Source organism: Cucurbita pepo, chromosome 2 (assembly GCF_057944985.1).
Source record: "Cucurbita pepo subsp. pepo isolate OVF chromosome 2, ASM5794498v1, whole genome shotgun sequence".
Taxonomy (NCBI): domain Eukaryota; kingdom Viridiplantae; phylum Streptophyta; class Magnoliopsida; order Cucurbitales; family Cucurbitaceae; genus Cucurbita; species Cucurbita pepo.
The window spans coordinates 14,200,486-14,215,562 of NC_141799.1; the positions used below are offsets into that span (position 1 = coordinate 14,200,486).

Genomic DNA, 15,077 nt, shown 5'->3' on the forward strand with positions numbered 1-15,077 from the left:
TGGGGAGAGGTTTTCACACCCTTATAAGGAGTATTTCGTTCCCCTCTCCAACGGGCGTGCGATCTCACACATACCGATCTAACCATTGAAAATTTCTTAATATGAATTATTATCTTCAAAATTCAAGGATAAAAATAAAAACTTTGCATAATTTTTAAAATTTTACACAATTATATAGCATTTTACTTTAAGACATATTTATTAGTTTAATCTTAAACACAAATGGAAGGGAAATTTATAAATTTATGCATTATTAGAAATTTAGCAACCTATAATAGGAAAATAAAATTAAAAATATTCCATTTTTATTTATAAACTAAGGCTAAATTGACCTAAATTAAAAAATTAATAAAAAAAAACTTTATTTATTTATTATTATTTTAATTTTATTTTTTTGAAAGAGTTCTTATAATTTCCCATATAATATAAATAGAAAACTCCGAAAGTTCATTGCGGTTCTTCGCAGAGCCAACGCCTCTGGTTAATGGCTTCCGAATCTTCCACCGCTAAACCCTTAGCAATCGACTCATCCCTCTCCTTCGTCACTGCCATTGAATCCTTTTCACGGCAATTGAATCTCTCTCTTCCTCCTCTGAAGCTCCCATTCCGGCCGCCGCCTTTACCGGCCGATTTCCCCCAATCCAAACTCATTCCCAAATCCCGCTTCGTCGTCGACGCATTTTCTCACGCTGGTGAGTACTCTGTTTCCTATTTCCTTTCCCATTTTCACTCCGATCACTATGCCGGTCTCTCCCCTACTTGGTGCAAGGGTATCATCTTCTGCTCTGATGTTACCGCCCGCCTTTTGCTTGAAGTTCTCAAAGTCCCGTTGCCGTTTGTTCAATCATTGCCGCTTCGGGAGCCTGTGGTAATCGATGGATGTGAGGTAATACTTATTGATGCTAACCATTGTCCTGGTGCGGTGCAGTTCTTGTTTAAGATTCCTAGTGCGGATGAAAAGTTTGAGAGATATGTTCATACTGGGGATTTTCGGTTTTGTGACTCTATGATAATCGACCCTGTTTTGAAAACGTTTATTGGCTCGGATGCAGTTTTCTTGGACACTACTTATTGTAATCCGAAGTTTATTTTTCCTTCTCAGGATGAGTCTATTGAATATATTGTAAACATCATACAAAAAATTGGAGGTGAAAGTAAGGGTTCTATGGGGAGTGTTCTTTTCCTTATAGCAACTTATGTAATTGGTAAGGAAAAAATTTTGCTTCAAATTGCAAGTAGATGTAATCGTAAGATAATGGTGGATGCTAGGAAAATGAAAGTTTTACGGATTTTGGGGTATGGTGGTGAGAGTGGGGTGTTTACTGAGCATGAAAATGAAAGTGATGTTCATGTTGTTGGATGGAATGTTTTGGGTGAGTGCTGGCCTTATTTTAGGCCTAATTTTGATAGAATGAATGATATAATGGTGGAAAAGGGGTATTCTAAGGTTGTTGGTTTTGTTCCAACAGGGTGGACTTATGAGATGAAACACAAGAACTTCTCAGTGAGGTCTAAGGATTCGCTTGAGATACATTTGGTGCCATATAGCGAACATTCAAACTATAATGAAATTAGGGAATTTGTTAAGTTTTTGAAGCCTAGAAGAGTTGTTCCCACTGTAGGTTTGGATGTTGATAAACTTGATAGCAAGCATGCTGATAAGATTAGGAAGCATTTTGGTGGTTTCGTTGATGAAATGGCCAACAGAAAAGAATTCTTAAAAGGGTTTCATCGTGGAGAAATGAGTGATGATATTGATGGAAGTGCCACAATGACTGTAAATGAGGACTTGGAAGAGATGGAAACTGTATCAGAAACATGTGGTAGTAGTATGGCGTTGTCTTCTCTGCAAGAAGTTGGTTCTACCGATCGATCCGTGTTGAATGACGAGGAGCAGAAGAAGATTATCCAGGAACTTCGTGAGTGCTTGCCTGCATGGGTGACTCAGGATCAGATATTAGAGCTGATTAGCAGGTCTGGGAGAAATGTGGTTGATGCAGTTTCTAATTTCTATGAACAAGAAACTGAATTTTATGAACATATTGCTACTCTCCCGGACAACCTTCCCAAGTTCCAGGGCAAAGTTGTAGATAGCCCATTGCCATTTACTTTTCCTGCAAGAGATGATATTAAAAAGAATGTTTTCTTGGGAAATTTTGACATTTCTTCAGGCCAAGCTTCGAAGTCGTCCAGTCCAAGGGGCAAGACGACGACGACCAAGAGCAAAGCTTCTCCTGGAAAAAGGAAGAGAAATCTTCCGGGTAAGCCGAAAAGTAAGTCGAAAAAGAATTCAAGTCTGCAATCTGATGGGTCAAAGCAATCTACAATCACAAAGTTCTTCGGGAAAGCTTGATATTTGTCAGAAGAAGGTACTAAAATGGAATTTACAAGTAAGTTCCTCAAATGATATGATAATGCTGAACATATGAACCAAGTGCAAGAGAAAGGGGAGGCTGTTGGAAATAGTTTTCCATGAATTATTGGTAGTGCCTCTCAAAACTCCACTTGAGACTCACTCAAAAGGATGAGATCTATATTATTATGGCATAGGGTGTTAGTCTCATGAGGAAAGTGCCGCAGCCATCACTTAGCCAATATGGCCTTGTTTTGCAGCCACCTGTGGCTAGACCCCAAGATCGAACGACTTAGCCACCAGGAGAGCTTTTTCTTTCATCAAAAACTTCTCTCAGAAGGGGTTTTACTCAACACAAACTGGATCAAGTCAGGTCTTCATCCCTTTGAAAAATAGCTTTTGTTTGAAGAGAGTGGATCCCAAATGCAGTACTTCTAGGATTATGGCCCCATAAGAGAGATCCAAATGGGAGGGGTTTCTCATTTCTGAAGGACAATCTAAAACCATAGAGGAAATGGTCTGTTTATATACCTTTTAATTTTGATTTGTTGATAGATAGAATGAGGGATCTCATCTAGTTCATACCTTACTCTTTTCCAATAGAGAATATGTTAATAGTTATTGAAGCTATTTCAAGTTCTCGAGACACAAAGGAAAGGAAATTACCAATAACAAAAATTAGGAAAGAAACCAATCCATACCTTTAAATTTGGGTAATTGTACCACTTAACAGTGAATCGATTCACAAGTGGATTAATCAAATTTATTGAGGAATGAGTAGAGATTTTTCATCTTCTTGTCTTTTCTTATTTTTCTCTACTTATTTAGAAATATCATATAACAATTTTCCTTGTAATTTGTATTTTGTAACTGTTACATTATATATATTTATATATTCAAGTGTATTTTCAAAAGAGTAAAAAGCTTATGGAAGAAATGAAATGAAGCGCAGGTAATGATTTTCAGAGTTATCAAGAAAGTTACAAAATAAAATACAGAAAAATTTTACTCTTAATTTTGGGCCTTTTCTTCCCCCCATCTTCTTTGTAGATCGATCCCCTCGTTTGACCATTCCAAGGCTTCAGATGTTGGATGTTTCCACGTCCTTATAAAAAATGTTTTGTTCCTCTCTCCTATCAACGTGGTATCTCACAATCTACCCCCTTTTAGTGCTCAGCATCCTCGCTTCCTCGCCGGCACACCGCCCAGTGTCTGGTCCCCTTTCGGGACTAGCGTCCTCGCTGGCACACCACCCGGTGTCTAGCTCTGCTACCATTTATAACAAGTCAAGTCCACCGCTAGTACATGTTGTATTCTTTGGGCTTTTTCTTCCAAGCTTTCCCTCAAGGTTTTAAAGCGCGGATGATAGGGAGAGGTTTCTACACCCTTCGTTTCCTCTCTTCAATCGTTGTGGATTTCATTAATCACTTATCTAGGAGATATAAAATTAGCATACTACAACTGAGTACAGTAAAAAGATAATCACAGAATTAGAAGGTATAGCCATCATAAGGCAAAAGATGGATCGTGTTCAGTTTAGTCTTAGACCCAATCCCATATTTGAGGTAATGGCCTAGTTTGGAGTTCACTTCACCACCAAGGAAATAAGTTACAATTCACTGGTTACTACTTATGTTGCTCCACCCCCAAATAAATAATGAATCAAATTATCCTTTTCAGGTTGGTCTTTTTTTCCCTCTTATAATATGCATAATTTAGAATAAAAATTAGGGATTCCTGGGGGAGGCTATTTTTGATAAGCTAAGCAATGTGAGAAAATTGAGACTCAAAACAATATTAAATTGTTACTTTTCACACATAATTTCAAAATGGTCAAATTTGAGACACCCTACCTTTCACTACCAAATTAGATTTTGATCATGATTTAAATATTAATTTCTAATACCAAATTCTTTTTTCGACTCATATACTTTTTGAGAGGCTTACCCTCTATAGAAACTCTCAACTAGAGACTCTTCTTTGGCACGTACATCTTGATACAAGGTTAAAACTCTAATTCTTCCAGTGTGGTATTTCATTGATGGCTCGAATTCTCTCGAAACAAAAAGACCCAAAGCTAAACCCAAGGAACACTAAAAAACTTTGTCAGAGTTCACATCTACACAGACATGTCTAAACCCAACAAGTCTCTCTCTAAGACAATATCGAAATCACTATACATTTCGTATGGGTCAGAACTTATTCGACAAAAAATTTTAGTACCTTATAACTATTTTACGAATCACACGTTCGATGGGGAATTTGGATAACACTTTGTTTCAAACTCGCAGTCTCTTTGGAAATTAAGACGAAAGAGACCAAATGAAATCAAAAATAGGCACAAAAAGTTAGCCCATACCCACTCTAAATAATGCTATTTTGTCATCTACTATATTCCTCTTTTCATTATTAAATGTGGAGGTGGTATTCAAATTCATATTCTTTTCTCCTTACCACCACCTTATTATTTTATAATATACTTTTAATTATACATACCCTCGTTAAATTTTCGATTCAAATACAACTAAAAATGAAAGATCGTGAATAATTTACGCGACGTTCATGTAAAATTATAAAGAGTTTGTATCCAAACGCAATAATATTGTACCATTGTTGAATGGACATATGTGAAATTCTCCTTAATAGATTCAAACATTATCGAGTTATATTTCGATTAATAATCAATGTATATTGCTAGTTTATTAACAATATTCAAAAAGAAAAAAAAAAATCAATTATTACAAGGATAATTTTCAAAAATAGTTACACGACAAACAAGTCAATAAAAAAAAAAAAAATAAATTTTTGGTTTAGAAAATCGAGATAACTTGGTTTTTTACATTATCCTCAACGATATTTCTTTTTCTAACCTACCTCACATTAACATTATCCCCATAAAGAAAAAAAATTATTTTTTAAATATTTATTTACACTAAAATATTTTTTGAAAAAAAATAGAAGAATAGGTATCTCGAACAATAAAAATAAAATGAAGTAAGCTCTTAAATGGAGAATATAATCTCGATCCACTGTCCTATTTATTTAACGGGTAAAAACTGATCTTACTCCTCTCCTCCATCTGAGCGGAGAATTTCCTTCACTAAAAAATAATTTATAAAAAAAAAAAAAAAAAAAAATCAATTTTCAAATACTTTAATGCATATACACGTCAGCCCAATAGCATGGTAGGTATAAAATAATAAAAATAGTAATAAAGAATTAGGTGGCAAATAATTAATAAACAACCCCACTATAATAAATTAATACCAGAGCACGTGCGGTATTATTTAGACAAAGCATGCACGCGCGTGTAACATAGGGTTATAAACTTCTTATTTATTAATTATTATTTTTATTAATTAGTTCATCTTAAACTTTAATTTAGACAAATTATGTGACCGTAACGACGATTAAATGCCTTGTACGTCAACATTAAGATATTTTTCCCCACGAAACTATATTTTGTCAATACATGTGACGTCTTATGCCAAAGATCAGAATTATTATTTGAAATTCAGATTTGACGCTGGATGACTTTAACATTCTCTTGCGAGATTTAAGAAAGAAAAAAAAAAACGTATAAATAAAAAGAAAATATTGTAGAGTGAATGATTGAACTATCAACTTTTTGGATAATAATTGATATCTTATGCAGAAAGCTATACTCGGGTCCACGAGACTGTGACATGTTCGTAGACAAAACTTTAATTTAATCAATAAATAAAGACATATGTTCCTTAATCCAAACATTTCATAGGAAGTTCCAAATTCTTATACTTTTCCAAAAATAACCATTTGGCATATTTTATTTCAATGTTTTTATTAATATATTTGTTAATAATTATGTACACGTCAGCGTAAAATTAAAAAATTAAAAAATTCCTAGATTTTCGCCAACATTTAAATTTAATTATTTGGAGAAATGAAATTTTAAATTATATATATATATATATATATTTTAAAGAGAAATCTAAAAAATAATATTTATTTAAATTTAATTAAATAAAAATGCAAATTTGCAACCTTCAAGTTCAATCAGTCCAAGAAAGCTCAATATTTCGACAATTCCCATATTACCCTCGTCCTTCTGTGCTTACAACCTACGAACACGGAAGGGTATTATCGTCCATAAAAAACAGTAGGAAAATCCGTACTGGGGGTTTATAAATCCACGCGTCATTTACGTCTAAAATTTAAGATATTTTATTTTTGCCCTTTTCTCACTCTTCCTCACACTTCCATTGCTTCCCACCGGCAAAATCTCAGAGCTTCGATGGGGGATTCCGCCGGAGATGTTAAAACCGACCTCAAATTTCATGGTCCGATCGACGGAAATGTTCTCGCTGCCATGGCGCTCTCACGTTTCGGTGTCGACCGGATGTTTGGTGTCGTCGGAATTCCTGTTACCTCTCTGGCAACACGCGCCGTTTCTCTTGGAATCCGATTCATCGCCTTTCATAACGAACAATCGGCTGGCTATGCTGCTTCTGCTTATGGATATCTAACGGGACGTCCTGGTGTGCTTCTTACTGTTTCTGGCCCTGGGTGTGTTCATGGCCTTGCGGGGGTTTCTAACGCCATGGCTAATGCTTGGCCTCTTGTGATGATCTCTGGTTCTTGTGATCAGAGGGATTTTGGCCGTGGTGATTTTCAGGAGCTTGATCAGATTGAGGCTGTGAAGCCCTTTTCGAAATTTTCCGTCAAGGCTACGGATATTTCCGAGATTCCGAATTGTGTCGCTCGAGTTCTTAATTCTGCCGTTTCTGGTCGGCCTGGTGGATGCTATTTTGATCTTCCGTCTGATGTTTTGCACCAGACTGTTTCCGAGTCTGAGGCGGAGAGATTATTGGCTGCGGCGGAGGAATTTTCACATCGCGAGGTTATTCATAGAGTTCTGAATTCGCAGATTGAGGAAGCGATTTCGTTACTGAAACATGCTGAACGGCCATTGATTGTGTTTGGTAAAGGGGCGGCGATCGCTCGGGCTGAGGGGCCGTTGAAGAAGCTTGTGGAGAGCACTGGGATTCCATTTCTTCCTACTCCAATGGGTAAAGGATTGTTGCCAGATACACATGAGCTAGCGGCTACAGCCGCTAGGTCGTTGGCGATTGGCAAGTGTGATGTTGCGCTTGTGGTTGGGGCACGGCTTAATTGGCTGTTGCATTTTGGCGAGCCGCCTAAATGGTCCAAGGATGTGAAGTTCATTTTGGTTGATATTTGCAAGGAAGAGGTTGAATTGAGAAAGCCCCATTTGGGTTTGATTGGCGATGCAAAACAGATATTGGAGTCCATTAACAAGGAGATTAAGGATGATCCCTTTTGTCTTGGGAAGTCTCACCCGTGGGTTGAAGCCATTTCACAGAAGGCAAGGGACAATGTGGCGAAAATGGAAGTTCAGCTGGCGAGGGATGTTGTGCCGTTCAATTTCATGACTCCTATGAGGATCATTAGAGATGCAATCTCGGCTGTTGGTAGCCCTGCTCCCATATTGGTCTCTGAAGGAGCCAATACAATGGATGTGGGTCGCTCAGTTTTGGTTCAGACTGAGCCAAGGACCAGGTTGGATGCAGGAACATGGGGTACAATGGGGGTTGGCTTGGGCTATTGCATTGCTGCTGCTGTCGCTTCGCCCGATCGATTGGTAGTTGCTGTGGAAGGCGATTCTGGATTCGGGTTTAGCGCCATGGAAGTTGAGGTATTCATTCCCCCCTTTACTCTTTCTTTTCATAATTGCAATTGATTAGAAGGTTTTATGTTCAGTGTCTGATCTATTAGCCATTTGAAGAGTGCCCTGCATATCAAAACTCGGTGTGGTTGGCTCAAAATATTGCCCGAGTAATGGTTACTTTTTGGTTGGAAATGTTTGTTTGTTCGTTACTATGTTTCATTTAGCTGTATGACTGAGGTCAAAAAACCATGTAGACACTGGCAATCAGTAGTTCCAGGACTATTCTTGGACATGTTTGTAGGCTGTGTTACTCCCTTGTTATGATGACCTCAAATTATTTAACATCCTAAGTAGGTGTAACGGCTCAAGTTCACCGCTAGCAGATATTGTCCTATTTGGGTTTTTCCTTTTGGACTTCCCCTCAAGGTTTTTAAAACGCGTCTGCTAGGGAGTAGTTTTCACACCCTTATAAAGAATGCTTCATTCTTCTCCTCCCCAACTGATGTGGGACCTCACAATCCACTCCCTTCGAGCCTAGCGGATCTCACAGTAGGTACCATAGTATTATATACAGATTTGCCATCATTCAAATCTGAAGTTAAGATTATGCTTTTAAGTGATATAACTTTGTAGGTTGTGGACTTTTTTTAAACCTCTGTTGAAGCTTTAGATGATGTTTCTGTATCTGACTTCTGTTTGTAAAGTTGTACATCTTACTTTGAGTAGGGCTTTTTTGCAAGTAGAATGAAGGTCTCTCTTGTGTTCTTTCTGAAGAACTCCTTATAATCTTTTAATTGGGCCAGTGTTGATTCTAATCTCAAAACATAATCCATTCGGTATCTCAGAAACAAACAGTTGGGTTCTTTACTTTCCTCTTTTCTAATGTCTCTATGCCTGTCTTTTCAATTCAACTTCGAGTCGAGATGACTTTTGAGCTTTCGTTCTGTAAATGTCAAAGCATTTTCCTTTTTTTGTCTTTTTCTTTTTTCATGTGTTTGCTAATGTCATTGTACATATTTCTGGTTTTGAACAGACTCTTGTTCGATACCAGTTGCCAGTGGTCGTGATAGTTTTCAACAATGGCGGTGTCTATGGTGGTGACCGGAGAACACCGCAAGAAATTACCGGACCCTATAAGCATGACCCTGCACCAACCTCATTTGTCCCATCAGCAAATTATCACAAAATGATTGAAGCTTTTGGAGGCAAAGGATACTATGTCGAAACGCCTGAAGAACTGAAGTCTGCACTATCTGAGTCCTTTTCTGCTCGAAATCCAGCAGTCATAAATGTGAAGATCGATCCCTACGCCGGTGCAGAAAGCGGGAGGCTGCAACATAAGAACTGAAGATAAGTCTTTGAACTCCTTTCAATTGTGTGCCAATGCATTATGTTTGTAGCAGAATTTAAAGCAAGCTTAGCTTTCTCTTCTTCTTTTCTTTTTCTTTTTCTTTTTCATTTTCATTACCACTAAATTATGTAAAATTATGAACTTTGAATAAAGTTGAATGTAAGTTGTAAAGCCAGCAGTTGGAGACGGCTGTGTAGTTTGATAAATGATAAAATAGAAGTCTCTGTTCTAGTTTCTTAGTGGGAAGCAGTGGTATAACTGATTGATTAGATGAGTCAGACCCCATTTTGTAGAATGAGATAGAAATTGCTATCAAACATATGCACACACCAAAGCCATGAAGATCAATGCCTTTCTAGCCACTCTTTTATCAGTTAGTATTGGGATGTAGTTGGCGAGCAAGTCATATGGCCTTGTCCCAAGGTACTTTCTCCTCTTATGGTCTTTGATTTTTGACCCATATGCCTGTGCAATGTTAAGTACACACACACACACACACACAAAGCTGGTGCTCGAGAAGGTTAAGACTTGATATGAGCACGATGTACGACAGAGTGGAGAGCCTTGGGTGGTTCAGCTGGGGTAAGATCATGTGTCGGTGAAGGAACTGGGTGGCCTTGAACTTCAGCGAAACACCCTGCAAAATTGATGCCCAATCAAACTTCAATGTTTCTAATTCATTCAAATTTTAAAACAACGTGGCTTGTTACCTCCTTGTGGGGCTATTTTGAGCTCTTCTTGGGGGCATGCTTGGTTTGAATGACCCAATAACCTTTAGGATAGGAGGGAAGTCATGCTTCACATCATCTCATAACATAACTTTCAATTACAAATACATGTCATGAACATAATTATTTAGATTCTTTTGTCATATGCAAATTATCACGTTTAGCTAGTAGACCCATTTAGTAATACTAAGAGCATGTTTAGCTCATTACATATTGCCGTCAGCCTCACGGTTTTAAAACGTCTTTTAGGGAGAGGTTTCCACACTCTTACAAAGAATGTTTTGTTCCTCTCTCCAACCAATGTAGGATCACACAGTTTAAGAAGATTTATGAAACCTCATAACACAAATCAAACAAGATTCAATATATGCATATGATGAAGAAAGAAGAGATTGGAGGGCTGAATTAAAGGTGATGACAGAAGAATAGAGAGCACAAAGGAAAGAGATGCCTTTGATCTTGTTTATGATGATTTGCATTTGCATCTCCCCATCTGTGCTCTCTATCTTCTGTCAGCAACAACATGATCACCATTACACCATTACAGCCCTCTCAACCACTTCTAAATCCACTTTCCAAACCCAAAATAGGAAAGAACAGGAGAGAGCAGCTGAGGCGAAAGGGTTTACAAATTTGGGATGCTTTAGGACACTCAAACACACCCTCTATTTATAGGGCACAACTTTCCTCCTTTTCCTATATTCTTTTCTACTTCCTTCCTTTTGCTTTTCTTACCCATTTTGTATTATCTCAATCCATTGAGTTATATTACTTCAAATCTTTTATCCCAACGAGTGACACGTTTTTAAATATGACTTTATTGAATAGGGTTTTGAAGAGCATCCATCCTTTGCACAAAGTCATAAGCTTTCTTGGAGAACGTCGTTGGAAGATAGAGATGAGATGACATGGTAAATTCACTAATAACGACCTAAAAGAGCCTGCGATTTTGAGGTTCTTAATATATGAGCTCATATCTTAATTATGTTAGAAGAATAAAGGTAACAAAAATATATGAATAAATTTTGTTGTATAGAAAAATAGAAATAAGTAGAAACCAAATCTTAGACTAACCCACTTTAGGCATTAACTTTTTGAAGAGGGATAAGATTATTCTTTCCCTATTTGGATGGATGGATGGATGGCAACCCAAACCCAAATATGTGTATCAAAATCAAAGTCACTTTTTTTATATTTGGATTCCAAAATTATGGGCACTCCCCCAATTCATAAAAGCTAAATATGCATAGGAATAACATCTTGTCACGAATTTGGGGCAAAAAATTCAAACAAGATAGAAAATGACATTTGAGTAAAGGAGGGATACGCGGTATGAACCGATACTACATCTGAATGAGAGTGATCTTGAGAATAGGATGACTAAGAAATACTTAAAGAAAATGAAAGTGGGTACCTATACCAACAAGGTGCATCTTCTTTTTCTTTTTCTGTGGTTCAATCATTGGAACTTCATAGCTAGATATGCTTTTCTTGGAGTAATTGTATGTTGGGTGGAAGAACTGATATTGGTATGTGAGGATAGTTTTCGCTCTTAGAAGCGAGAAGTAAGTAACGTGACCATGTCGTAGGGGATGTAAGAGAATGTCGGGACACCCAGGTATCGAATTCATATTCTAAATCCTCATTTGAATTATGAACGTGAGTTGTTATAAAATAGAAATCGAAAGAAAGTAGGTGTAGGTTTTAGAAATCGACCCTAAACTCTAAACTGAAAACTAAAAAAACAAAATGATTATGAAACGATAAAGTATGCGAAAGATAAATGGAATAAGAATCCACTTCTTTTAAAGAGAACAATGATTGAAAGAAAGAATATATAAGTTCGAAGCCTAAATTATTTCGTGCTATCACTAGTGTATGAACCACGACCAAAGAATTTCCATATCTCAAGGTCCAATTATAAGGACGAAAGCCAAAAAGCTGCAACAAACTTTGTACACTTATATTCAAGCTATGGTGAGCTCATCAAAGAAAATTCTAGAAGACGTTAGAGACCTCTGTTGTGCAAAGTTGAGCTTCAAGAAAGAGATGCATTAAATGTACTTTACATTGCATTTAATGAACTCAACTAAATTTATGGAACTAGTACAATGATCGGCTAATAAGCACATTTCATTGCACTATTTAATTATAATTTAAATATTTATTTGTCATATTTAAGCTAGTTTTTAATATAGGAGTTACAGTTATATTGTAACTGGTATAGGTTACCATATTTCATTATTAACTAGTCATTTTAATATGGAGGTCATTGATATTTCTTATTTACTAGCCAATTTAATTTGAGAGTGATGTGTCTCATAGATTAAGGTTGTAAAGGCTATACAAAGCTTCTTTTCTTTGATTAGATACATCACATTTTGAAATTAAAAAGTATAGAATTTTTTTTTTTTTTTTTTTATCTTTGTTAAGAGCTAAGATTTTCTTTGCAAATTCTTATGTTTAGAACTTTGCATGTTGTAGTCATTCAAGTATTGATCAAGTCTTTTGTGGAGTGATTTGAATCACGAGTTTTTTTTACTCTTGATCTTGATCATCAAAGTAATCCGTTCCATACTTTCCCTTGAGTTGATTCCATATCAACTAGCTACAAATTTCATCCACATGTATATCAATATTGGATGATGAAACCCTAATTGAGTAACAAAGATATAGGAGGATTTTGGACGAACCCAGATGATTGTTCTAATCAATAATTTGTTGAACACAACTCTCTGTGGTAAACACTCGCACATTTTATTAAGATCAATCGAGGAGAGATTTACAAGATACTCGGTAGAAACTACTATTTTGTATTGCTTGTGAGATGATGAACTAAGTAGGTGTTGGGTATTTATATTAGAGGGTAGTCGATCTATTCCTAAAATTTATAACTTTTTTACTAAAATAACTAAATCATTTTTCTAAATTTATTCCTAAAATACCTCGATCATTCTTTTAACATAAATATAGTCACTCATACAATGGTAGGGGCCTAACCCCATTTGGCCAATGATGATATTTTAACCCAACACCATATTATCAGCTGGACTGTCACTTGTTTGAACACATTGATTCTATACTATCGGCTGAAGTCAGGACGAAAACGTGTAACAACCCATGTCCAGGATTTAGAATCTAAATTTGACTCTTGATGACTCCGGCATTCCCTACATTCCCTACGACATTGTCATGTTACCTACTCGATTCTTAAGAGTGAAGACTATCCCTATATACCAGCGACATTTTCCTACATCCCTTACGACATGGTCACGTTACCTACGTACTCCTCGTTTCTTAAGAGTGAAGTATATCCTTACAGACCAACACGAATTCTTCCCGCATGTTTTGTCCTCACTCACATGCATCCCATGAAAACATCTAAAAGGTCATCCAACATAAAATTGCTCAAAGTTAAACACACTTAACCATGAAGAAGTTCCTATGATTGACCTACCGGAAAAAAAAAAAAAAAGGTGTACCTTAACCTTATTGATATAGATAATAACTTTCGTTTCTTTTGAGTCTTTCTTAGTCATCACATCTTTAAGATCGCTATGACTCGGATGTCGTCTCCGTTCATTTATATAACCAAAATTTCAAAATTATTTTCAAAATCACGTAGCCTAATATTTCTTATAAACCCATTTTCAAATTCAAACACGATCAATCTATTTATTTCAAAACAGTTGAAGATTATGTAATGGAATTTAAAGAACCCAACCTCACATGAAAGATGACATTAAAGATGGTTAAATACAATCGTTCATGACGTTCAAATAGGTACATTAATGAGTATTAATTCGTTTAGAATTGGCAACATCTGGACACAAGAAGTGCAACAAATGTCCTTCTTCTCTCCCAAAACAATGTGTTCATGCCATGCATACCCTCTAATTAAGTACACCTTCTATGCTCCAACTTTGAAGCCCACATGTGGAGGGCTACCCTTAAAGTCAGCCAATTCCATCCCATTCTTTGATGTCATGAACTTGGCTGCACTATCAACAAAGTAGTAGGTAGTAGGGAGCGTAAATTTAATAAATCCACCGTTAGTAGATATTGTCTACTTTGATCTGTTACGTATCGCTGTCAGTCTCACGATTTTAAAACGCATTTTTTCAGAGTTATATCATCTAGATATTGTCATCTTTACGCTTTCTCTTTCGGACTTTTCTTCAAGGTTTTTGGGCTTTCGCTTACCGACTGTTACGAGTGTCAATTATGTGCATGTATTTCCGTGCTGTTACAAGTGTCAATTATGTGCATGCATTCCGCGCGGTTACAAGTGTCAATTATGTACATGCATTCCACTTCACAAGGCTATAAATAGAGGCTCAAACCTTTAGCAAAATGCACACACACACTCTTCTTTCTTTTGCTTCCAAATACACAAAAAATCAAAAGAATGAAGAAAACAGGTCTTTGCGTTCTGGTGGCGGTGGCGATGGTGGCAGTTCTCACCGGAGCTCGTCTCGGGGAAGCAGTGACTTGCAACCCCATGGATCTGAGCTCATGTGTCGCTGCAATCACGTCGTCGGAGGCGCCTACACCGACTTGCTGCGCGAAGTTGAAGGAACAACAGTCATGCTATTGTGGGTACCTAAAAGATCCAAAGTTCAAACCTTATGTGACATCTCCTCGCGTCAGAGTGGTTGCGTCCATCTGCCGTGTTGCTGTCCCAACCTGCTAGAAACCATGCTCCCCATAATGCAAATGGAAGTTGGTATATGCGAATGTAATCCCTATTACCAAATCAAATTATAAATAAAAATGGGATTATTACGTACTTGTCTCTATCGTTCAAACTTTTTTAATTTTTTTCGGTAATTAGAGATATTTGTAACGACCCAAGTCCACCGCTAGGAGAGAGAAATTTCTACACCCCTTCGAGGCCCAGTGTTCTTGCTGGCACTCGTTCCCTTCTCTATCGATCTAGGAACTCTCGATCCACCTCTTTTGGAGCTAGGGTTCTTG

General features: G+C 36.9%; 2 protein-coding genes across 2 annotated transcripts; both read left to right on the top strand.

Annotated features, from left to right (window-relative positions):
* Positions 1-440: 440 nt before the first annotated feature.
* On the top strand, positions 441-3,144 carry LOC111787710 (DNA ligase 6). The gene has a single exon (XM_023667741.2). It carries the CDS (start codon positions 485-487, stop codon positions 2,351-2,353), a length of 1,869 nt encoding a protein of 622 aa, XP_023523509.2. The 5' UTR covers positions 441-484; the 3' UTR covers positions 2,354-3,144.
* A 3,398-nt stretch (positions 3,145-6,542) lies between these two features.
* LOC111788701 (2-hydroxyacyl-CoA lyase) lies at positions 6,543-9,607 on the top strand. Its single transcript, XM_023669145.2, has 2 exons — positions 6,543-8,048; positions 9,055-9,607. Exons 1-2 carry the CDS (start codon positions 6,627-6,629, stop codon positions 9,367-9,369), a joined length of 1,737 nt encoding a protein of 578 aa, XP_023524913.2. The 5' UTR covers positions 6,543-6,626; the 3' UTR covers positions 9,370-9,607.
* The last annotated feature ends 5,470 nt before the right edge of the window (positions 9,608-15,077 follow it).